General features: G+C 43.3%; 1 protein-coding gene across 1 annotated transcript in view; it reads right to left on the bottom strand.

The window, feature by feature from the left end:
* Nucleotides 1-481: 481 nt before the first annotated feature.
* The window catches only part of FGGY (FGGY carbohydrate kinase domain containing), a 121,391-nt gene continuing 96,436 nt past the window's right edge, over nucleotides 482-25,436 (bottom strand). Inside the window, exons 15-16 of the mRNA XM_050977667.1 lie at nucleotides 1,897-1,958; nucleotides 482-725 (exon numbers count right to left, since the gene is read on the bottom strand). Of these exons, the coding sequence (XP_050833624.1) occupies nucleotides 644-725; nucleotides 1,897-1,958 (144 nt within the window). The 3' untranslated portion in view covers nucleotides 482-643. The remainder of the gene's footprint in view (nucleotides 726-1,896; nucleotides 1,959-25,436) is intronic.

Consider the following 25,436-nt stretch of genomic DNA (forward strand, 5'->3'; position numbering starts at 1 on the left):
CTTTAATTATGTCCCTGAACTTGTAAAGCTCTTTCTCCTGACAATGGGTACTTTGGAAAGGGTAACAAATGCTTTTCCATGAACTACAAGGCAGGAAGTGCATTGTTTCTTTAAAAAAATTACCAGATGTTTTTCAGGGCTGACTACTAACATTAAAAAAAAAGCCAGAAACTATTATTTTCCAAATAACCCCAGCATAATTTGGTTACTGTGTGACTCCTGTTTGCATTTAACTGGGAATTGCAGCCTAGGCCAATACTAAAAAAGGAATTTCTCTCAAGCCAAGTGTGTAAAGTCCATCTATGTGAATACTGATTCCATCAAGTCCATCTGAGTGAATCATGTTATTCCTTGTGCTGTTCCTGCCAGTCCAAATACTGGCACTGGGGTACCTGCAACTGGTTGTCTTGTGTTCTCTGACTGGAACAAATGAATATTCCTTGTCCCTGTGTGCAGGGATTATTGAGAAAATACCCAGTGCTTCACAGTAAAGTGACTGCATTTTATTTCTCATTACAAATTAAAATGTATACTTTAAATGATAACAGGATATCTTTAATGTGGACGGTACAGTAAGAAGAAATTACCCGCATCACACATGCCTGGAAATTTGCCTGCTGTTCCCAGCTCCCAAGCCTCTGGATCACAAACTGTTCATGATGGAGCGATACTCTCTCTGGTGCTCCACAAGCTTCAAAAATACTTCGTATTTCTTGTCATAAAATCTGTGTAAGAAACCTAATGTCAGCAAATCCTGTGATTTGAAGATTTAAATCCCCTGCAATACATATATTAATTTGCTTCTCTTAGCATTAAAGACACTTTGACTCTTTCCTAGGTACAGCTGCTGTCGGGGTCAGAGCCCTCCCTGTGCACTGCTGGGGCAGTTTCCACCCAAGCTGTGATTTCCAGCTGCAATTCCACCTTTCATTTCCCAACAGCCAGCTTGGCTTCTCAGTTTTCCCCAGAGTTGTCTGCCGTGAGAGTGAGGAGACACCGGAGCTTCACAGAATTCATTCAGGTGGCAAAAATCCTCCAAAATCACCAAGTCCATCTGTTCCCCTAGCACTGCCAAGGCAGCCACTGCCCCATGTCCCCAAGTGCCACATCCACAGGACTTTTCAATCCCTCCAGGGATGGGAACTGCTCGGGGCAGTGGTGCCAGGGCTGGACAACCCTTTCCATGAAGAAATTTTCCCAAAAATCCAGTCTAAACTTTCCTTGGCACAGCTTGAGGCCGTTTCCTCTTGTCCTGTCTCTTGTTATTTGGGAGCAGAGCCCGACCCCCCCACCACCACCCGGCTGTCCCCTCCAGTCAGGAGCTGTGCAGAGCCACAAGGGCCCCCCCGGAGCCTCCTTTTCTCCAGGCTGAGCCCCTTCCCAGCTCCCTCAGCCCTTCCTGGGGCTCCGGCCCCTTCCCCTGAACACGCTCGGGCCCCTCAGAGTGAGTCCCGTGCTGCGGGGCCCCGAACCGGGCCCAGGCCCCGAGTCCCGCCCGTGTCCCCTCAGCCCGGACCCGCCGCCAGGGGGAGCCCGCGCGCCGCCGCCCGTGCAATCCGGAGCCCTTAAAAATGTAACGCAAATTACTCTTAAAATACAATGGAACAGAAGATAATCCTTAAAAAGGAATAGAAATTATCCTTTAAAATATAATATCACTAATACCTAAAATATAATATAAATAATCAAACTTTAAAAATTAATAGAAATAATCCTTAGAAATACAGTATGAACAATTCTTAAAAATATAATATACTGTGATTCCTAAAGTATCTGTATGCTAAGCACTACTGCAGTCGAGCAGGGCTGTAAAAAGACACCCCCCAACCTCATCTCCAGACCCCAACTTTATCTCCCTTGAACTCTCCCAGTGGAACACACCAGGGCCAGTGTTACCTTTTATGCTCGTGGTTGGGCTGCACAACTTTTCCAATTTTCCCCATTTTCGCCATGGCCTCCTAGGAAAAGACAAACACCAAATGGAAAAGCCTGTTTTGATTTAAAATACTTTTTGACAAGAACAAGATGTTTCAAAACCAATCGGAACATTAGTGATGTATTTTGTTTCGGCTGAACAGGCCAGATGGCAGCAAATATGTTCAATCCCATTATAAAGTAGTCAAGAGAACAAAGCTCTGCAGACCCTCAGTAACCAAAGTCTGTTCCTCTCTCTCACTGGGAGTCCCAGGCAGAACAGAGTTATCTTTTATTATTTACTCTAACCAAAGGAAATGTTAAACACTGCATCCCCGGAGGGGAGGGTTCTCAAATAAAATGATACTGTACTTGAGATCCTGCAATCATATTCTGAAAGTATCGGTTCCCTGCAGCAAGGGGACTCAGGGGTGCTCCACAAGCTAAAGGTAACCTGGGAAGGTCTGTTCTGCAGCTCACAGCTGCCCTCACATTCCAGCACAAAGGTGTAAGAGGAAAGCTCTGATCCTGATCTGCTTTTGGCCAAAGTAAAGTCAGAGCTCACAGAATCCCCTGCAGAAGGAATCTCTGGGACAGTCATATGCAGAAGGAAGAGGGATAAGTGATTTGGTTCCTTTTCTCATCTCTGTGAGAGTCTGATTTTCCGTGGATTCTCCCAAGCAACCCCACTGGAATGAGAATCACCAAAGTGAAGAGGCCAGAGCTCTCAGGACACAGTGGAGGCAGCAGACACTCAGTGATTTCACATGGAGAATCAAAGCAACACTTTTAGATGGGAGAATGTTAAAAACATTTAAAGTCAGGACTCAACAGTCAGTGTGTGACTAAATCAGGGCTCAGAGTTTCAAAGCAGGACCCTGAACCTGTTTTAATGCAGTGCCTAAGAATGAGGATGATCCTGGAGAACAGGCAGCCTGTGCTGCTGCTGGAACCTTTTTAAAAGGCTGGAACATTTTTAAAAGGTTTGGATGATTTTACAGGCTGGAATACCTGCCCTAGTGAAATTTGTGCTTTCCATTAATCCAGCACTTTTCAGCAGAGGATCTCACAGAACTTCACAACGTGGATGAGCAATGTCAGTGCAGTGTCACCAGCCCAGGGCAGGCTCTACCAAAGGCAAAAGCATTGCCAGGTGTGCAGTCAGGACTCCACTCTGCTAAGGGTGCTGATACAGCAGCAGGGAATATTTCTGTGCTCTCCTATGCCCATTCTCCTTCATAGGTGCAGAGGTTGATTGTACTTGGATTCCCCAAGAAACACCCTTGAAATAACACTTGCAGAGAGATAGTGTGTTCTTTTGCTTGGGACATGTGAGCCTGCTGGCACTGAGACTCTGCACAGCAGCCAGATTTAAAGACTGCCATGGAAAGGCTGATATCCTTCCCAGTAAGAGAAATGGGCATTTTATTTCCTGGCCTCTAACAGGTGACACTGACAATGCTCAAGCATTGTCCCTATTTACAATAGTCAGCCCTTACATGGCCAGCTGGATTTACAGTCTATCCAAAAAAATGAATGAACACACAGAAAAAAAAAAAAAAAAAAGGCAACTCAAAGTAGAAGCCAATTCCCTCTGGTACAATGGCTACTGCTTTTCCATTGTGCCTTAGGGAAAACAAAGCCCCCTGAAACACTCTCTCACTAATGGAAGAGTCACCTTCCTTTCTGCTCCCTGCTCTACACCTCCTTTTGAACTGCCCTGGAGACACTGCACAAAAATAAACCCATAACATCTGAAGTGTCTAAACAGGCAAATCCATTTTTTATCACAGGTGCAACAAAAATGAAAGGGAGGGCCAGACTTTGCATTCCCCTATCTGTGCACACTCAGGACCAGGACACAGCACCATTCCCAGGTCATGTTCTGCCTGTGACATGGGTGCTCCACACCCTTGTGTTCTGCTTTACTCTCACAGCTTCCAGAAATGCTGCTTCTCTTCTGCTGGTCCCCCGTCATCCACCCCGAGCCAAGGAAGAAGACTTCCAAGTTTATCAGCTTTTCAGTTTATCAGCTATAATACTTTGGTGTTTTTAAATCTACTGAAAATACACAGACCTTTGAGAATCGACAGCATTAAAGTCTCACAGCAACTGCCATGGTTCTGTGGAATAGCATGGCAAAAAAATACACAGCCAGCAATTTTCAACAAGTCACCCATTCTGTGTTGCTCAAAATATCCTAAATTAATTCCCTCTCTCAATTCACATTTTAGTTGTGTGTTTTTCTGTGTTTTAAAGTCAGTTTGGTCATTGTTAGCTTGAACAAAAACTTTGCTCCCAGAGGACAGTCTTTTCAACAATTTTCTGGGGACAAAGAGGAACAGAACATTGAAAATATGAATTTATAATGAAATGGGAAACAAAGGAACATTAGAATTGCATTACTGAATCGGATCAACCTTGTGCACTGCTCTGTCTCCAACAAAGCCTTAAATATAGCAAAGTGATAATACTGCTGTTCAGAAATAATTTGTTTGAGGGTTGACATCCAAATCCATAATTCCAGTCAGCAAGGATTTCACAATCTTAATTTGAATGACGCTCTATCTTCTTTGTTTGCCAGTCTAGACAGTACAATGAATACAGTGATTTAAAACACAATGAATTCTCTCTTAAAACAAAATATTTTGTAAAATTGCTTTTTAATCATTTCTTTTCTCTCTTTCCATAAAGGCTATGCTATAAATAAACCCTGAAAGTTCGCATTTGATCATCGTTTCTAAAGGCTGGGCAAGAGGCAAGTGAAGGGTTTACACAGAAAAAAAGAGAGGCACTGTGGAGCAGAAATAAAGGGATGCATTCATGATTTCTAACCTTTTGTTGGAGTGTCAACGCTGAGACAGATACAAGCCAGTAAACACTCTGCTCTCCATGGAGAGAGCCAGCCCAGTGGGGTTATCCCTGCCTGGGAAGGGACAGGGAACCAAACTCCCCAAGGCCCACCAAGGTGCCATTTTGCTGCTGGGAAGGTCAGCAGCCACTCAAATCCACTCGGTCCTGGTGGCTGAATTCCACTTTCCAGCATCATCTGGGGCTGAGGATCCAACACTTGCCCAGCTGAGGAATCCAGGGCAGCCCCAACAGGCAGTGGATCTCCAAGGGAAACCCTACCAGAACCCAGGAAAAATCCTGTCTCCTAGGGAAGCCCAACTTTGACAGCATCTTAAAGCTGGAAATTTCAACTGTCCATTCAAAAGGTTTTTAACCCTGTGTGGGAGAAGATAGCAGGAGAAGCCCATCAGCCTGGCACAGGAGCCATAGGAGGTGCACATAGGGAATAGCTTCAGACTGGGAGATCCATCTTCTCTGACTCCCTGCCCTTGGGATCCTCCAAGAGCTGCCTCACAAAACCCAGCACATCCCACAAGAGGAGCCCACGTCCCTCGGGACTGCAGAGGAGCCCACGTCCCTTGGGAGGCCAGTGAAGCTCACTTGTGGATAGAATCACAGAATCAACTAGGCTGGAAGAGACCTTGGAGACCATCAAGCCCAAACTAGAATAGTCCCCAAGTCTGATTTTCAGCTGTGACTCAAGGACTGATGAGGTTGAGTATTACTGAAATGGGATGTGAACCTTAAAGTACACAGCACATGAGAAATCAGATTCAGGGAGACCAGCCTTAGTTTAGAAAGTGAAGTAACAAAATCCCAATTGGGCTTTTTCTTTATTTTTAGACTTTAAAAATTGTATCCATAGTTAAATGGATAAGGCATCTGAGCACAAATGCAACTTCCCAGCTGTGTTCTCACCACTCAGTCACTTTGGTAACCCCAAGAAATGCTTGGACTTTAACCTAAGGTAATTATTAACAATGAAACAACCACAGAACATTTCAAGTTCTCCTGTACCATTTCAGTGGCTGAAAGCACCTGGCTGCACATGGAACAGCCAAGCACCAAACTGGGGAATCTGATGCTCACACTCAGGCCAGTCTCACCTCTCCAGTGTTTCTGTTCCATTTTCCTGCCATAGATCCAGCAGCAGGAGGAAAATAATGTCAGTGTCCCCTTCACAACAGGCTGAAATGTAGGAACATTCTTCCCACCAGATCTGTCTTGATTTCAGGATTCAGCAGGTGTTTAACCTTCAAACTATCAGAGTGGCTTTCCTTACACTTCTAGTCCTCACAACAAATAAAACAAATAATATTCTATGTAATAATTTTAATTGTTCTGCATCAGTGAAGAACCTCTCTCTCACTCATCTCTATTCCACACACACAAACTCAGCTAACAGATGTCGTTAGCATCAGTTTAAGAAGTTCAGTGACAGATATATTTGGATTTGAGGGGCATAAATAGATTTCTTGAAATGCTGATGTTGAAGAAATACTTTTAAACTTCTCTAAGAATTTTAAGCAATGCTGCTATTTCCTTCTAGGCTTTTATTTAGTGATTGCTTTGGAGATGCAAAATTCATCTTATCTGTGTTTACAGGAGTTACATGAGTGTATTTCTGCAGAACATTACTTTTTAGTGGTATATGACTGCATGAAGAAAGCATGTGATGGACCATATACAATATTTTTCTAGTGGTTTTGCCCCCCCCCCCTTAAATTTGTTTGAGTTATAGGGGCTGATCTTGGCAGCGTGCACAAAGCCCAGAATCTGTAACTCAATTCTCTGTGGGTTTCTAGATGGAGAGAGCCAAGTTTTAAAACACATTATGGATAAATATTAGAGCTGAGCAAAAAATTCACACCTAAGACCAAAGTGTGAAAATTTGGCTTTGACTCATTTAGTGAAAAGGTGGAAAATTTCACACAAGTTTGTGTTTTCCTTTTTCTCTGATCCAACCTTGATTTCTGTGTCTGTATCAAACCTCAAAGAGAGAGAGAGGAAGAGTTTTTGTCTGTCTGTGCGAATGAGATACAGAGGAGGAGGGAGAAGAGGATGGAAGGATGGAGGGCTGGCAAGCAGGACACCAGCTCAGGACTTGAGTCTGTCTTCCAGGAAAAGTCACTGGCCTTTGGAATCTCTCTGTCCATATGTTCACTAACAGCACTGGCCCCTCTTAGAGGAATATTTTATGCATTTGTTTGTTACACTGAGGCAGCTCAAAAGAATCCCAACATTATTCTATCCTTGAACCATCCAACTTGAGTTGACAGAGGCCAACTGGATGGATCCTGAGCACTGAGACAAGGTGCATTTCTGGTTCCAGCACTGAATCAGATTCCATAAAGTTTCAAGAGATTTCTGGAGTTATCTGGGACACATAATTTATTCTTTTAATTTTCAGTTACCTCTGTCTGCAGTGGGCTGTGCCATTTCCCCAGTTTGGTTTGGCTGGGGCACAGAGTTTGCACACTCAACGTGTGTCCCCAGCACTGCACTGTGGGTGCCACATGGAGCTCCCAGCCCTCCTGCACCTTCCACATCCCACTGAAGCATGGATCACCTGAGCTGTCCTGCACCACCAGAGAAGATTTTCACTCCTTAGTACCACAACAAATGGAAAAGAGCTCTCACAGCAGCAGAGACAAGCACAGGTAAGGCCACAGGATCACTTCTGCCTCCAGAGCACCAACTTTGCCTCTCCCTCAGTGTCTCCACAGTGCCAGCCAGGCTGTGGTCACCCAGTCTGGTGTCCCAGAGCCCAGCCAGCCACAGGCACAGCACTAAGAGGGGCAGCAGTGGCAGGGCAGCTGCTGGAAGGGTGCCTTGCCATGCCAGCCAAGATATTAATTACTTATTCCACAGCCCAAATTTAGAATGGGACGAGGGTCAGCTCTGATTGCCACATCATCTATCAGCTGGAAACTATGTTTGGGTCTAAGCTCCAGCCACACTGCTACTAAATATAGGTTGGTTAGTTGTTGATTTGAGTCTGCACTCCCCCAAGTTGCCTCTGACTAGCAAATAATTAAGCAGTTTGCTTTGTGAGGGCTATGCTGCTGGCACCTCTTCATGCCCAAAGCTGCTTGGACACAAACCTGACAGCTTAGCAGGGGTTTCAGCTTCCCTGGGCAATGGAAAGAGCCCAAGTGCTCAGCTCCTGTTTCAGCTTCACAGACTGCTGGCACTGGGTGCCATGAATCAAGTCTGTGGGCACCACCCAAGCAGTCTGGGGCAGGGTTTAGCTGCTCTTTAGCTGCTCCCCTGACATGAGCCTGTGCAGCTTCTCCATGAAGGGACTGTTCCCTTCAGTGGCTGCATGTAAAGGTCCCAGCCCACACCATGGTGCTGATGCCACAGCAGGAATGGGCTCCTGACTCCAGCACCAACTGGCACTGGCAGCACATCTCCCTCACCCTCTTCTGAGGTGGAATAAATTTAAACATGCACAGCATTGCTGTTAAAATAGACTAAGAAGGTCTGTCCATTGAAACCACATGAAAATATATTGATTTAACACAGGTTTTAGGCTTGGAAATGTGATGCTGACATAGGCAGCTGTGTTTAACAGAACACAGCACAGAACACAAGCTCAACTGGGAGTCAGGAGAGCAAATTCCTCCACCAGCTCCTGATGCTGGGCACTGCCCAATCCACCCTCTCCCTACTCATCCTTCCTGGGGATGGATCAAACGAATCCAGGGAAGAACTCTGCATAACCTGCAACACATTGCTTTTCTTCTCTGGCCCCCTCCTCACCTTCTGCTTGCAGCATCTCTCCCAATGCTGCTACCCTCAATTTTAGGTGGTAAAGCCTTTGGGGCAGTCAGGGCAGGTTTGTGATTCCACAGGGACAAAGACACCAAGAACTTTGGTGGGGACACAAAGCAGTCCCTCCCTGTGAGGGGGGTGAGGCCCTGGCATGGGGTGTCCAGAGAAGCTGAGGCTGCCCCTGGATCCCTGGAAGTGCCCAAGGCCAGCTGGAACAGGGCTTGGAGCAGCCTGGGAGCATGGGAGGTGTTCCTGCCCAAACCATTCCAGGATTCTGATTTAGACCAGGGAGGGTAAAACAGCAACACTGAAGACCGAGCCCAGGGGACCCTGACACTCAGCTGGGCACTCCACTCAATATTTAGCTGAGCTGCACCACTTCCTTCAAGGTGCAAAATTCAGATTTATTTGGCTGATTTCTTTCAACATCCATAATGAACATTCAGATTTCCTCACATTTAGTCACCAAGTTCAAACTTTTATTTGCCATCTGGCAACAGACTGGGCTTTACTGGGGGGAGGGGATAGGAAAGGGGCTTTTTTCTTTTTTTTTTTTTTTTTTTTGCATCTGTATTTGCTTTATGAGCTATGGCTAAGGCATCATTTACACATGGGGAACTGGATCAGGTTCTCACAATTCATTCCATATGTTCACTTATGCTGTCAAAACATTTTTTCGATCTAATTAATCCACACATGTCTCTCTGTTCATTTCTCCACTTTGGGCAGTTTCAGCATTTTTGGGGTACCTAGCTGGGGTTGTCATAAAACCAACTTCTGCCTATACTTGCTTATGGTTACTCTACAAAGAAAGCAAAACTATTTGCAAATTGCACGGTTCTGTCAGGGCCGGGACGGGAAGTGGCGGCTGCCGGGACTTGTCGGGTCAATGGACGTGCCTTTCCTGTCCTGTGCCTTTCAGGTATGTCCTTGCCTTAATGTCCTTGCCTGTCCTTTCCTTTCCTTCCTTCCTTTCCTTTCCTTTCCTTTCCTTTCCTTTCCTTCTGATCTTCCAAATATATTCTTTGCCATGCTCCAGTGTCTACCTGAGGTTAATGAGGAAAATCCCTGCTGTAAGTTTTGATTTGGGATATTTTTTAACTAGTTCATCTGATGTGTGGTTTACTATTAAAAGAAAAAAACCTGTACCTCAGAAATATGCTTACATTTTACCCAATCTGGACTGCATTTGGGAAATTGCCCTGGACAGGGGCTCATAAAAAACAAGAGACCTTTAGAAAAAGTCTTTCACTACTGTAAGCCAGTAAAAGGTTGAGATATTGAAACAGAGAGTAAAACTGCATTAAAATATAGAGAGAGCCTTTTAGTAACCTTACAGATATCCCATGTTCAACAAAAAATAAAATATCATTTAAGAGATACAGAGCTATCCAACAAGCGGTGAACAGAGAATAAATCCTAGAGGAAAAAATAGAAATCTTTTGAAAGTTTAGCACAGCACAGAGAAGGCAGCTGTCCATGGCACAAGGCATTTGCTTTCCTTGCCATGATTGCTACAGACAAGGGGTCAGCCACCTTTTCCAGCACACTGCTCCAGAAAGTATTTTTCTTTCCCAAATTAAAGGCTAGCAGTGACTGGACTGAGTGAAGCTGAAGCAAAGCACACTCATCACTGCAGGGGGGTGGACTAGATGACCTTTAAAGGTCTCTTCCAACCCAAACTATTCTATGATTCTGTGATCAGCTGATGATACTGTCCTGTTTTGTTTAAAACTGAGCATCCTTTCTTCTCCAGATCTGAAAATCAGCCAGGGACAAGAAGCTACTGCTCTTATTTGTCTTCTGCCACTAGAACTGTCCTCCAAGAGTGCTCTTTCTAAAAAAAAAAAAACACTTTCAATGCTGGATACATATTGCTAAACAATTTTATTTTGGGAAGGATTCCTAAAGAAGCCTGGTCTGAGGATGAGATGGCCAGTCAGTTGCCAAATGTGCTCTAATAGCAGCAAGGGAGAAGCTCAAACTGAGCTGTGGAATTCCCATGGACACAGAAGTGAGAGATTTTCATAGGAGGAAACTGCTAAAGTCACACCAGAATAGATGCTCTGCTCCCCTTGCTCCTAAAAACTGTGGCTTGTATCTCTTCTGGAGACTACTGGGAAATGGTAAATACAGTCCCCTTTAGCACTAAAACTTCTCTGTCAGGAATGTCTTTATGTGCACACTGTCTGTGTACTGCAATCACATTTATTGCACAAAAAACCTGAAGGCACCGACCTGAACAAATTAATTTGGAATAAACTATTCTTACTGGCAAATGCCAGGTTACCCTCATCACCACTCTGGCTGATGTTTTTCTACACAAACCCAAACCCTATTTATTCACACCTGCCCCAGAACCAGAAAGAGCCTTTGATTACAGTATTATTCAATAACCTCTGTTACTGAGAAAATGCAAACTTGTCACCCAGCACTGAAAGCAGGAGTTTTAAAGGTATTTCAGGCATCTTTCCCTTTAGCAGATGTCCTAATAAATCATTTGTATTCATTTGGCAAATAGAAAAGAGCACATTTTATAATTGCCCGTGCCCAAAACAAAGGCTGGTTCTGTCTGCAAGCACCCCAGTTGGAATTAGAAGATTTGCTGTGGGAGTGAGGCACCAGTGGCACCAGAGCTGGGCTGGGCACAGCCTGAGATCCAACACAGGACCATCCTGAAAGCTGAGATCCCACAGAGAAGAGCACCCAGGACAGTCTCCACCTTCCCAAGTTTTGGCCAGGTGGGAAGTCTGGGGTTTAGAAGCTCTGGGGTTTATAAGAGTTGCTTTATAAGCTCTCCTTTTTATCTGCAGGAAAGGGAAACAACACCAAATCCTTCCAGAGGGATGTTCTCACCTTACAACACCCAGCCAGACACCATTCCAACCTTTACTTTGCTAGCCCATCCTATTTTCCCAGCTTTTTTAGAAGCCCCCAGTGAGTTGCACCTTGTGGCTCCAGCTTCCAAGCAAGCCTTTGCCCCTTCAGCCACTTCAGTGAGAAATTCCTAATCTGCTGCTCCTCAAGTGCTATGGAGGAAAGCTCTTCCCAGCACACCTTCCAAGACTGTAGTCACTGGATTCATTGGCTCCTGAATTTTAAGCCACACAGGCCCTGAGATCAGCTCAGTTGGTCAGAACATGGTGCTTGCTGATAATGCCAAAGGTGTGAGTTTGATCCCCATTTGGGGGCCCTTCACTTGATCATCCCTGTGTGTCCATCCAACTCAGAATATTCTGTGATCCTGTGAAGCATCTCAGTCCCTCACATATTTCATGAGAATCACTAACACCACAAGATTAATACCAAACACTCAGGAGGAAAATCTGGCCAATGAAGGACACAACTGAAGAAAAACCACTTTGTGCTTCACCATTCAGCTGATCCTAAGTACTGAGCCAATTCCTGCTGCTGAAGATCTGTCCTTTTATTTAAAGACAGCAAGCTGGGAAAAGAGATGAATAGCAGAGGCCCAAATGGTTCATGGAGCTTTTCCCTTGTAGGTCACTGAGCAGAACCTCAGTGTTGGGAGCTATGGTGGGCTGCCAGCTTTTTATCGTGTCCTCTGCAAAGGGGATTTACTGGTTTCAAATTAATTTCTATTGTATGCAGTTTTCCCAACATGAAATGCTCCATTGTCACAGCTCAGTCACTGATAACCCTTTGCAAAGCCCCACAGGAGAAACTGCTGCCACCACCTGAATGCTTCTTTTAAAATCACTCTTGGAGAAGTGTCCTGACTGTGAACTGGGGCTGGAGGAGCTCAAAGAGCCTTCCCCAGCCATGGGTGGGGGCACAGCCCTGCAAGGAGAGTGGCAGTGCAGCTGCACATTCTGCTCCTGGCTGGAGCAGAAGTGGGGAGAGGCAGAGCCCAGCCCTGTCCTTTGCTCCCCATGGTGGCTGCTCCAGGAGGGAGGTGAGTGTGTGCTGCAGCACCACAGGCCTGTTCTCTGCAGAAAGTACATTCTGAAAGGAAAAAAAAAAAACCAAAACAGAAGAAGCAAAAATGAACAACTCTATCATTATCTGATGTGCTGAGATCTCGGCAGAGATCAGCTCAAAGATCCATATTGTTTACAGCAGCTGATGAGTCTCACAAGTGCTGAAGCTGTGCTCTCGCTTAAAGTGCTAACATATTTACAGTTTTCAGTCCTGTCCTTAGCACTTATCTGTCATTTTAAGATGAATGCTCCTTTTGTACAGCCTAATCACTTGCACGAACACTCCACCAGATCAAAATCCCAGATTTGTTTCGCTTTTCCATTAGCAGCAATTCTGTACTTTGGAAATTGCTTCATGCAGCAAATCTGAAAAAAAAACCAACTAGTTTTTGTTCAAAGGTATTTCTTTGGCTGTGACGAGTCTAGAAGGGAGGGGAAGATATTAAATTACTTTTATCTGATGCAAGTCTGAATTTTACTGCACACCTTTCTAAACACACTTATCCATTGTTCTGCTCTGGCTTGGTTATTGACATTAGAATAATTTTAGTGAAGATCTATATAACATCAGACAGGATCAGCAACATATCTAATTAAACCCTTGATAAGAAGCCATTTTTTCATGCTCAACAATCTTTTCTCTATTCATAACATTTCAAACATTTGGTAGGATCCCATCCTGCCCCCTCCTCTCCCAACAAACAGTAGGAGCATGTGCAATTAAAAGCTGTCAGTCATTCTGGTTTTACAGGAATAAAGGAATGTGGGTCATTCTACAACTCAGTAACTTCATTTTAAAAAATGCAAGCCAGGCATGCAAGAAGAAGGATACAGTTCTAAGGAGGAGGTCTTACCCTGCTGGATGTTTTACATTACTCTCACTGGGTTACTGGCCTGTCACAAATCAGTTTCAGATGCACCTCAGAAAATGCTCAGCAATGCAAGATGCATCTGTTATTTCTGCTAATCCTGGTCCCACTGCAGTCAAAAAAGGGCAACATCTGATTTCCAGAAGTCTCCAGAAACGTTTACAACTGCAGTTCAGAAGGGTCCATACCTGAGCGAGAAGAGCACCTCAGTTATGTGTTGGGTACAGCATTAGACAGCTAAAGCTCTAGGCTGGGAATGAAAATGCTGATCTGGAATTATCCTTTGCTGTTCCTAAGAAATTGCCAATCCAAACCCTGAGTGAATTTGTGCTTTAAAGGATGTGGTCTCCCATTCCTTCCCAAATATTCTCTAAAAACAAGAATTCTGCATGTGAAGTGCATTTTTGTGCAGATGTACAACACAATCTTTAAATGTTCTGAATGCTGTAAATACTAAAACTTGATACAAACATCAGAGTTGTAACCCTGCCACAGTATATAAGCCATTTTCCATATTATATACAGAGCAATGAAAATTAATAACAAACTGCAGTTCTAAAGTAAGATTTTGAAGTCAAAAGATGTTCAAATTATGTGTAACTGTGTTGTCAATCTACAGCCTTTCCATTCTGACTTATTTTAACCCACCAGAGCAACACCTTTAGCATCATCATAGATTTTCTTTGCACTTTTTGTTCTATCACTTGAATACAACAATAAACCCCAACTCTGAGGTATGCAAACATCACTAAATCGGCTTCACAAGTCAGGAGGAAGAAGAACAAAGTTACACAACTTGGCCAAAGTCACAAAGTCAGTGGCTGAGGTGGGAATAAAGTCTGTGTACTCTGCCTCTCAAGTTAGGTTATACAGATTGTTTTCTCATTGCAAAATTCTGCTTTTATTTATACTCAGAAGAACTTGCTGCTGCAGTAGTTTGTGTCAATTTGAACTAGCACAGAGTGCCTCTCATTACCAGGCTGTTAATAACAACTACTTTGGCAAACACAGAGTTTTTCCTGTGTCCTTAGGAAACACTACACTACATTTTACAGGGTATTTGTTTGATCTGGAAAGCCAGGCAACTCACTCCTTATCTCCAGGACATGAAACAAGCCTGGGATTTGAGGTGTCCAATAGTTCTGGACATCCATATCTGTTCATACTTAAGGAATTACAATAGGAGCAGGGATGCTGATAAACCAAGAAAAGCCCTTTTTCCTTAACCCTTCCTGGTAACACTGCAGAAAAATCCACCATGGCTGGAATAGGAGCAAAAACCTCTCCAGCCCTAAACCCTACTGCTGTGTTGGATCTATCCATGGGAGAAGCACAATCCAAAGAATGGCAAATATCATCATCTGGAGAAATTTAGACAGTTACAAAACATATTTAAAAGGGTGCACGGGAGGAAGATTGGGCAGGGAAGCAGGAAGGCAGTGAAAGACACTGGTGTGACAGATGCTGTGTAATTAGCCACTAGAGGGAACAAGAGTCATGCTCTTAATTAAGGTGCAGCCTCTTTTAGCAGGGGGGCCTGAGGGTTATCCTTGCCCAGGGAAGCTGCATGGGGAGGGGTTGAAGCCTTTCCCTGTAAACTTTGGAGTAGGACAAAGCTTTCTTGCCCTTTGTCTGTGTTTCATTTTCCCCTTTCAGATCTCAATAGGCCTCAGCATAAGCAGGGAACAAGACTTGAAGAATTCATACACCTTTCACATCTCCTACCTGAAATTAACAATTTTTTGCACCTTGTAAAAATGTTTAAACAAAAACCTAGGATCAGAAGGGATGAGACAAAGAAGAGAATGAAAAAAAAAAAAAAGAAAAATGGTAAAAGAGACAAAGCTGTATTTTGCAGACAGGGTATACTTTGGTATTGGCTCTTTTGAAGGAGAAGGGAAGAAAAATCACATTCACGTCATTGCAAATGGTGTGAAAAATGTGGAGTGATGCTCTGCTGGCATCAAGAGCCTGAGACATTGTTTGGGAGGGAAGGACCTGCCCCCCCTCTTGCCTGCTGACCTGACTGGAGCTGCATGAGAAAAATGAATGAGGTAAAAAGCAAAAGCCCCTCTTTTCCTCTGCTGAAGGACACAGACCTATTCAACAGCACAGCAAGGACTGAATCATAGACAAACAATCTTTTTATTACCATAAAAATGACAAATAAGTAACAGTTACAGCCTGTAAACACAAGACTCAAATTAAATAGAGTTCTAAGTGGTACAGTGTAAGTGGAAGCAGGATCCCACTCCTACTAAAGCCGGCTCAGCCTAAAGAGTATCAGATGTTACCCGGGCCTTAGAAGGCCTGGGACATAAACTATGTGTGTAAGAGAAAAAGAAGTCAAATGACTCATGACAGAGTTTGTTTTAATATAAATGACTTCTTCTGGCTCTCTGCTTTTAAAGCCTTGCCATGTTCAGATCCTGAACAGCTAACCTGGGCAGCCGGCTCCCTCAGCCCTGTCCTTCAGTTTGTGTATAAAATGCTGGCATTTACAAACTCCTATTCCTCTGGCTGAGGAAGGACAGTTTATTTTAGCACTGTGATCAGTGCCATCATAAATCTCCCCTCTTCCAGTCCAAGAACACTGGCATAGCCCAGTCAGTGCTCATATGCTGTGCCCATAAAACAGAGGGCACTGCCACAAGGCTTTACTGAAGTCCTGCAAGCCTTGAGAGGGGTCCTGAGGTGAGGGATCAGCACTGACTGAGCCCCAAACCATCCCTGACTCTTTGCTTTTCATTATGTGAGGAGAGGGGTAAGGGAATGAGATGTGGAAAGAGTTGGGAGGAAAGAGGAGAAGAGAGGAGAAAAGACCAAGAGATGGGAAAAGAAAAAGTGAAAGTTACTAAACAAAAGAGAGGCACAAACCAGAGGCAAAAGTACAAGATGAAAGAATAAACAATATCAGAGTGAGAGCAGATGGTGGCTATTGGGGATTTAGTGCTGAAAGAGAAAAGCCCCATTCCCATCTTTATTCTCTTTCCATGCCTGATTCTCTGCTGGGATGAGTGGAAGATCTGTGTCCAGAAAGCCACACATTTGGCATTTTGTATCTTATGGCAAATGTGCTGAATATCTACAGGGGCAAAGTTATACAAAGCCAATTAAAAAAAAAAAGTGAATCTTGCTTAGTCTCCCTTTCATGCAATGCAAGAATCATCCCTTAGATGGGACTATTGCAAAATTAAATGACCTTGCAACCACAACCAGTAAATAATGAGTAATGTGCTTGTATGCTCAAAGCTTTTATGCCAACCAGTTCAGGAACCTGAGGAGAGCTCATCACAAAGAGGCCCCATTTATCAGAAGGGCTTCACACAGCTTAGCATCTTTAGGGCCATCACTCACCTCCCACACCTAAGCTAAGTGCCAGCTCCCAACCAAGAGCCTAACACACATCCCATTTATCTGCTGGAAGACACATCAGCTGCATCCCTCAGTCTGGTCTAAAGATACAGCATCCAATACCTAAACTATTTAAAGTTAACAGAAATGGGTGATTTCACAACAACACATAGAAAACCATCAGTCTGGGAAAATTAGGCAAAAATTAAGTCTTACCAGACATTTTGAAAGCAAAAGGAGTTTACAGGCTACAAGGCTCAACAGTATTTTGCTGAATACATCCAAGGTGTCTGTGCTACAGGGCTGGGCAATGAAGGCACCTTTCAAAGGTGATGTGTTGTCATCATCCACCCCATGGAGAGGAAGGAGAGGTTGGGATGGACGATGGTACAGCCCTCCCATACGTGCCTGTCATGCAGAGACTCTTCAAAGGAAAAACTATTGATTAGAAGTTGGTTTATTTTCCAGAGAGTTCTCCCTCAAGGGGTGCCCCTGTGCTCCCAAAGAAGTGAAATGGTCAGATCTAACCATCCCTCATTAGTGAGGAATCCATTGCCACATCACTTTTCTCTGTTCCTTGCCCAAAAACTGTGCTCCCCCCAGAGCTCCCACATGCACACTCCTCCCTAAAACCTCTACCTGGCAAAGGACTCTCTGGAAGCTGCGTGGCAAACAGCAGCTGACAGCAGGTGCTCACACAAACAGACCCTGCATGGGTCAGGAGGTATTTCTGTACTGAGGGTTAGTGATGCTCAGAGGAATGCAGCTTCCAGGAATGCTACACATTGAGAACATGCCCCATAAATCATTCCTAAGACAACAACCCAACTCACTTTTGCTGTGCACTTATAAGGCACAGCAGGAAATGTGCACAGCAGCTCTCCCTGTTTGTGCTCTTCCAATGTTTTTCAAGCCTCATCTGGAGAAATATCTTTGTGCAAAAATCTGCAAGTCAGGCTTTTCCATGCCCACTTGGTGGTCAGCCTTTCTGCCTTTATTTCCCTCAAGAGTGACAATTATGGTCTTGCTACTCATTACATGGACACATGTCCCAGTAAAAACAAAACAGAGCCACAAAGGAATTTCATATGGATTCTCTGTATCCCACTTCAAACTGTGCCACAGAAATTTTAAGCACAGGACATGTAAAAACTTGTATTAAAACAAGAAGGAAGGGGTTGGGAATGGCTGTTATATGTCTTAATCTAAGAAACCAAGGAAGCAAGAACATATGACTGAACAAAGAAAAGAGAATGAGAATTGGATTCCAATTCTGAGGAAAGACAACACCTTAAAAAAGCATCTGCCTTCTAATAGATGTTATGGGATCTCTACTTCACCATTTCAGATCCGTGATTATATGAAAGGGAATAAAGAAAAATGTCTTTACTGTTAACCACAACGAAATGTATTGGACACTCTGAGATAGTAAACAGTCTTGTTAAACTATACAGAGAGAGAAAACGTTAAGAAACAAACCCCTCTAGAAACCTTATGAGTAAGGATAACAGCATATGTAAAACATAAAACTTTTTCATATATAGGGCAGCAAAAGTATGTCCTAGTGGTCTGAACTAGTGGCACCAAATCCCACAACTAAGTGATCATAATGTCCTTCACAAACTTCAGTGTGAAAGACATTCAAGCATTTCAGACAGTGCTGTGACTCCACATGCTCGTGCTTGGCCACGGAACAGTCTGATCCCTGTGCTGACATAGCAAGAGTGCAAATCCCAGATGGAAAATTAATCTCACAATGTAGCCAGATTGAGTTTCCAATTCTCCAGTGCCTAACTTGAAGGTTGTTCTGCTCAGCTACTGAAGAGGTGAGGGCAGAGAGACTTTAACTTGTTTGACATCCCAAACATCATTTAAGCAAGGCATGCTCTGAAAAGGACCTTCTTGGCTACTGACAGTTACAAAAGATCCATGGTACCCTCCTCTGTCCTCATCCTTCCTATAAAATATTGCTATCACACTTTTCCCTGCTTAAATGGCCTGGACAGAAGGGGAGACCAAGGTCCAAATGACTTCAGCTGTGTCTCTGAGCACATGGATAAAATTGGTCCTTAAAATAGAAAGGGGAAGGATCACAGTACACTTTTAAGAAAGTATCCATCTACTACAAAGACACATTTATGGTTTCCTCATATTTATGGTTTTCCTCAAGAAAAGACAGGGTCAGCAAGCTGAAAAAACTGTAAGGTTGTGATATTATTAAGCTTCTACAAGCTGATCTTAATCTTATTCTTCTTGGGAAAAAAAAAAAATCAACTAATTGTACATCTCCTTTCACAAACTCCACTGTGGTCATTTCATGGTTTGTTACAAAAATATGCAGCAGCAGAAGCTGCACTATTCCAGGCAGCATTTTTTCTCCTGCTTGCCAGGTCCTGGGCTTACTGACAGATGAGAAAAACACCACTGGTTTAAAAAGAGTCTCAACTTGTGCAGATTAACAAAACACTACATCTTATTCTTTGCCAGCATCAGCTGATGTGAGCTTTTAAAAAGCTGAAAGACATGACAATGTAAGTGTTAATCCTACAGACAGAGGAGGTTATATTCACATACATGTGGTTGTTTCTAACACAGTAATTCAGGGTGTAAAAGAACCAGAACCTGGGAGAAGCCAGTGGAGCTGTGCCACTGTGCAAAGCCAGCTACACTTTCAGCTGAGACAGATAAAATAAAGATAATATAATAATAGAATAAAGACAGATGAAATAGATTTCTTTTGTCATGCTTCCCTCCAAGAGGTCTTCATTACCTTTTCAGTCCATCCTCATAAATGTGAAAAATAGGTAATAAAATCTTTATCACCAGTCTCAGCCAGAATTAATAAACAGGGAAGTCACATTGATATCCCTACACAGGGTGCCCCATCTCCTTCCACCAGTGCCCAAATGAAAGGCCATGGTTTATTTCATTAGTGTGGTATTTCATGCTTGTTTCTGCTTTCAGAGCAGCAACAAGGCCACATCCCTAAGTACTGGACTGCTGAGGTTGCTGCCTCCAGTGTTAGAAAAGCTGTGCCAAACACTCAGCTCCTGTAAATGGGCAGTTCTGTTATAGCAGATCCATCACACAGACTCACTGCAGCTGCCTTTCCCTGTCATTAAAGAGTTACTGAGAAATTCCAAATCTGAACATTTGTGTACTGCCTGACATTTCAAATGCAGCATGCTGAGCTTCCACAAAAAGGACAGCATTTCCCAAAAGACACAGCCTTTGTGTCCCACTACCTGTAGCATCCAGAGCTTGTTCCTGAAGGAGCAATAACACAAACCAACTGCAAGAGCTCGAATCACCTTTATCATCTCAAGATGTGTCATCTCCCAGTGAACTGTGTCAGATGTCAACTCTTTGGGCTCTGATCCAGTAAAGCACTTCAGCACGTGGGCAGTCCTGCCTGTCTCCAGCTGAGCTTCTTGCCTACTTGGAAGTGAGATGATGCACCCCAGTTCTTGACTGGACTGGGGTACTGGAGTAAACTGGTGTCCCTCCTCTGCATCCTGGAGCAACACTGATTTGCATTAACTGGGAATGTTGCATTAGGATTGTGGACTAAGATCATCTGTCACTGCAGCAGCTATGTGACCTGCTATGACAAACTTTGACATTTACTTAGACAAGTTTTTACCTGTAATAATTTCAAGTGATATAAACCAACCACAAATCATCTGCTGTGACAATGAACTAAACACTACTGCACAGCATGTACTGATCTGGTAATACATCAAATGTATGACAACATATAGCACTAGACATCGCACTCCCCCAAGAACATTTCACAGCAGCAGAATTCTTTCTCTCCACTCCAGTATAAAAGGCAGCCAGCAGGATGATATCAAATGATGGCAGCTCTGCTTCTCATAAAAGGACCTTGGGGACTGCAAGGAGATTTGTGTATCTGCACTTCAGCAGCACAGCAATGTGGAAATGTTAAAGTTAGTAAAGCAAACAGACCTCAAATGAGAAGGGCAACAGATGTCAACCAGTATCACATGTCAGTAAACAGCAACAAGGCAGAGGGTACTTTTCTAAGCACTTTTGTGAAAGCATCGTGCGAGCAGCTACAGCCACATCTCAGCTGTGTGATTATTACAGGGTGATGTTTGTGTGTGTGATTTAACTCCCACCAAGAGAGGAACTCCAGCCACATGGAAATACTGTCCACTGGAGTCAGCTGAAAGAAAGTAGAAAGGTTTCTATATACTTGTTGTGGCTTGGAAAGTGAAAAAAGTCACACTCTCAAACTGATTGAAAGCTCATTCTGTGCTTGGCAGAGACAAACCAGCATTTATATTCCTCAGCTTTAATACAGAAGGATCATCCTTAGGGCAAAAGAGTAGTAGTGATTCATCTGCTTTTTACCCTCACTGCAAAGACTTCTGACAGTAAGGCCAAAATATGCTAACTAAAAAGGCACTCTTTGTACCATAAACACCAGGCCACAAGGAACTGGACAGTGGCCATTAAATCACCGCCTTTTCATTTCTCTCTCTCATCTATATTTCTCCCAAGATTTCTGGTAAGGAGGCAGCTGACTCTATACAAAAGCCAGAGGCATTGCCAGTATCCTGGTGGTTTCATGCATGCCATATTGAATCTAACTTTATTACTTAAGGAAAAAAAAAAAAACTTTCAAGTAGGGAAAGCCATATTTCAGTGTCCAAACACCAAGGAAAGAGGTAAAGGGATGGAGTTCTACTGCCAAGTTGCTGCCCTGAGCCCAGGCTTGGTTAGATGTTAATATTCTCCACAGCCATTGAACATTTTACATGAAATAGTTTGGTTCTCAAAGTGTTTTAGAAGAAAAGGCCACACCAACCAATGCCTCCCGAGGAGAGCAGGAGCTTTTTACTTTGTGCCTGAGGATGGTCTCCACCAAACTTGGGCTCAAAATCTACATAAGCAGGTTTGGAGTTCTAAAAGAAAAGGAACACAAGGTCACAGCACCTTAACACACTCCTTGTGTATGTACATCATGGTGCCTAAGAAAAATCATCTCCTTCCTCTGCCTTTCCAAAATCCTCTGATTAAAGCAACGGGTGAAAAAAACCAACATGGCAGGAAGGCCTTTGCTAAAAGGTGCATTAATTAGGTAAGGCAAGCCAAAGAAATGATTAATTTGCTGTTCTCCTTCAATATTATGTTTACACAAGTTGATTACAGCACTTAATTACTAATTCACCCTGTTCAAAAACAAGAGTGCTTTAAATTTTTAATGAGATGAGGGAAGGCAGCATTCCTGAACTCAACAGGGAGAAGTCATTTTATTTCCTTTTTTGATTTCCCAAGTTATTACCATTTCTAAGGAAAATCTTATCCCTTCCCTGATCTTCCACTCAGTCCTTGCTTTTGAAAATATGGAAATCACGGGACGCTTGCATGAATTTCAATCCATGGCCTGACAGGTGATGCTTTGGAAGAGGAATAGAGGATCAGATCATCAACTGCAGCATGACCACTGAAATAAATGGAACAAAATTACACCAGAAACAGCCTGATCCAGAAATGGAAAAGGCCTAACCCTCTCCAGTTGTCAGCACAAAAGTTGAATATGTCCCAGTACTATTTATGGGTGTTCTTATGAAAATGTTGTCTCTTCCCCATTGCCAGTTGGTCCATTACCAAGGTTGTGGACTAATTGTACTCAGGAACTTCTTTACATTCATGACTGTCTGTAACACTTTAATTGTTACAAGGCAAACACTCCGTGTATCCTATGTTCTTCCTGGCTGATCTTTATAAAACTTGTGCTATCTGTGGGGTTTGTTATGATTTTTCCCTCTGTGTTCTACCACCCAATGTCATCCTGAGCCAGCTGAGAGGAGATGTCCATCAAATGAAGCAAAACCAGCAGTGCACGGACAAAACTCTTCCAGGCTCTGTTAGTATAGAATTGGGACTGAATTATTTCCCTGCACCACCTTCACTTCAACTCCCACCATAGTCCACAGACTCTGAGCCAGGGGACCACAAGCTCCAAGGCTCCTCGGGCTGCTTCCAGGGCTGTGGATTGGACCCAGAGGGTTCTTCACCTGCTCAGCTGCTGAACAATTCAGCTAATCCACATGAGATAATTACCTAACACCTCTTCCTATAGAATCCAGCTCATTCTCATGCACCTACGACCTCCTTTATAGAAACAATAAAAAAAAAAGCTTTTCCCTATCTTTTTGCAAGATATACCATCAACTTGCTTAACAACCAAAACCAACAAAGGATAGGCTAAAACTCCCTTAAAAGTTAATTTGAGACCTGAAAAATCTTGGAGTCACATAGATTCTAAATTCTAGCTCAGTGTTTTACACCAAAAATATTCACAGAAAGCTGATTATAGAGTGACCAACAAAATGCACTCTAGAAAATCAGAGTTTCTTCTCTCCCATGCTGGCCAGTAACAATGCCCCACGTGAATGCAGCATATCCAAAGTAAATCTGGTAATCGGGTTCCATACAGGTAATTTTATTAATTGCTTTAATACTCAATTAAGGAATAGTCAGTGGGCTGCAGGGTTTTATAAGGCAATAATCCAGTTCCCTGGTGTACTGCTTTATCCCAAAGAGTGGGCTATCAAAAAAAAAAAAAAATTAGCTGGATGACTGCCAAATCAAACAGCACCTTCTTCCCATTTTCAATTACGTACGAGTGAGGCAGAGTAATGAGGATATACTGGAAACTTTGACATTTATTTATTGAACATTTTTACTGAGAAGGAATTGTTGGCTGGCTAAACCGGAAACTGTATTTTCACTATAGAAACAATCCCATAGAAAAGCAGGGTCCTGCTGCTCAGCATGAAAGGAATGGCTAGAACCAATAAATTGACCCACCTAAGCCAGCAATGTTAAGGTTATTTCATTCAATAGAGCATGTATTTCAAAAATCCAAACCCCAAAAATACAGTCTATTTCACAAATCTTTATGCCATGCTGTTTTACACAGCACTGTCTGTTGGGGCCCAGACAGTCTCTGCTAGAGCTCCCATAAAACCACTCAGAGAAAAAGTGTGCAGCATCTGTAGGGACAAATGAAAAGATAAAACAAGTAGAAATTCAGAGGATTTTCTCCCCTTTCTGGAGTTTCTAGAGACTAAATAACCAAGAGATGAAATGGGGAAGAACTCACCACACTGTGTGGTTTTTTTTTTTCTCTCTGGATAGACCAATTGTTTTACCACAGAGGAAAAAAATGCAGAGAGAGTAAATGAAGAGGAAAATAGGGAAGTCAACATTCTTTGAAGCAACAACATATGGTGACCAGGCCTGAGAGATGGAGGTTATAAATCTTCCCTTGATAGAATTACCTAAAGATGAAATTGCAGCTTCAAGGGGCTTGAACTTTTCAATCCACACTAGGAGCTTGCAAATTAACCTGTTTGGTCACAGCTTTTGCATTAACCTTCGTTTCCAAGGCTTCTCTGTAAAGGCTCAGTACATTGAGAATTTTGGTGCTAATACAGATGTGGTCAGTAGAAAGCACAAAAAACCTTGCAAAAATCACTTGAAATATGAAGAAAAAAAATGTGAAAATGAAGAAATAGAACAAAATGCTGAATTGTTTAAAGAGCTGCAGTATGGGAGAGGAGAACAGACAGGAGGCATGTTGCTGCATTTTCCTTTGTGAGAATAAACTTATTTAGGGATACCAAAGGATAAAGGAAAAGCTCTTTAGTTCCAGCCACCATGACCCACTGCTCAAAACAGGTCAGGGTGAGGCTCCTGCTGTCCCACGTGGGGTGGGTGCATCAACAGCCACGTGAGGTGAGTGACTGCTTGTCCTTGGAAAAACCATCCTCTGAAGCAGCTGCTTCCCCATCTGCAAACCCCAGTGATGGGACACCAGAGGACCAAGCACCAGGGCTGTGCAGGAGGATGAGAGTTCATCCAGCAACAGCACAGCCACAGACCTACCCCAGGAAATACCACCCAATTCCAACACATTTCCTACCTGTGCAGGTAAATAAAGCCTAACTCTGACCACTCCATAAGGTCACCACAGAGTGACCCACCTAGGTGACCCACCTTGTCTTTCCTCTGCTGAAAAGGATTCCTGGGGGATTTTGAGGATCTTGTCTTTGTGTCCTAAGTGAGGCAGCAGCTCTGACCTGACTGTCCCATGCCCCAAATACCTACAGGATGCACATTCCATCACATTCAGCATCCCTGGTGGGCAGCAGCCAGAGCTCTAGTAAGCAGAGCATGGTAAAGATGGGCTAAGATTAATAGAAGTGATTTGGAGGGATCCAGATTTGGGTGCTATTTTCAAGCTGTCCTAACTGCTTGAGTTTTAGAAAGTGGAGAACAGCCAACCCATAAAAACCAGGGAGCTTTTAAACATTTTGATTCTGACATTGAGTGGAAATGTCCAAAAACTGTTCTGAGAAATGTGACCAGTGACTGGGAAAAACACAGTAAAAAATCCCCTTCAAAAAACCAGAGACATAAGGAGAGAGGTTATTGTAAAAAACCCACAGCTCTCTCCTTTACTATTACACTGAGCAAACAAAGAGCTTTGGAAAGCACAGTAATTAAGCACAAACCATCTATTAGAGGAGAGGTAATAACCTGTATTTGCAAAATCTACAAAGATGCTGAATGTTTGTAGCACTTCTAAGAAAGAGTTGTTTTGGAAGACGTGTTACAAAAATAAATGTAAGAGAGGTTTTGAACTGCAATGGTAGATACACATTTGCACTTCCCTGACCCTAAAATAAAT

Source organism: Serinus canaria, chromosome 8 (genome assembly GCF_022539315.1).
Source record: "Serinus canaria isolate serCan28SL12 chromosome 8, serCan2020, whole genome shotgun sequence".
Lineage (NCBI taxonomy): Eukaryota > Metazoa > Chordata > Aves > Passeriformes > Fringillidae > Serinus > Serinus canaria.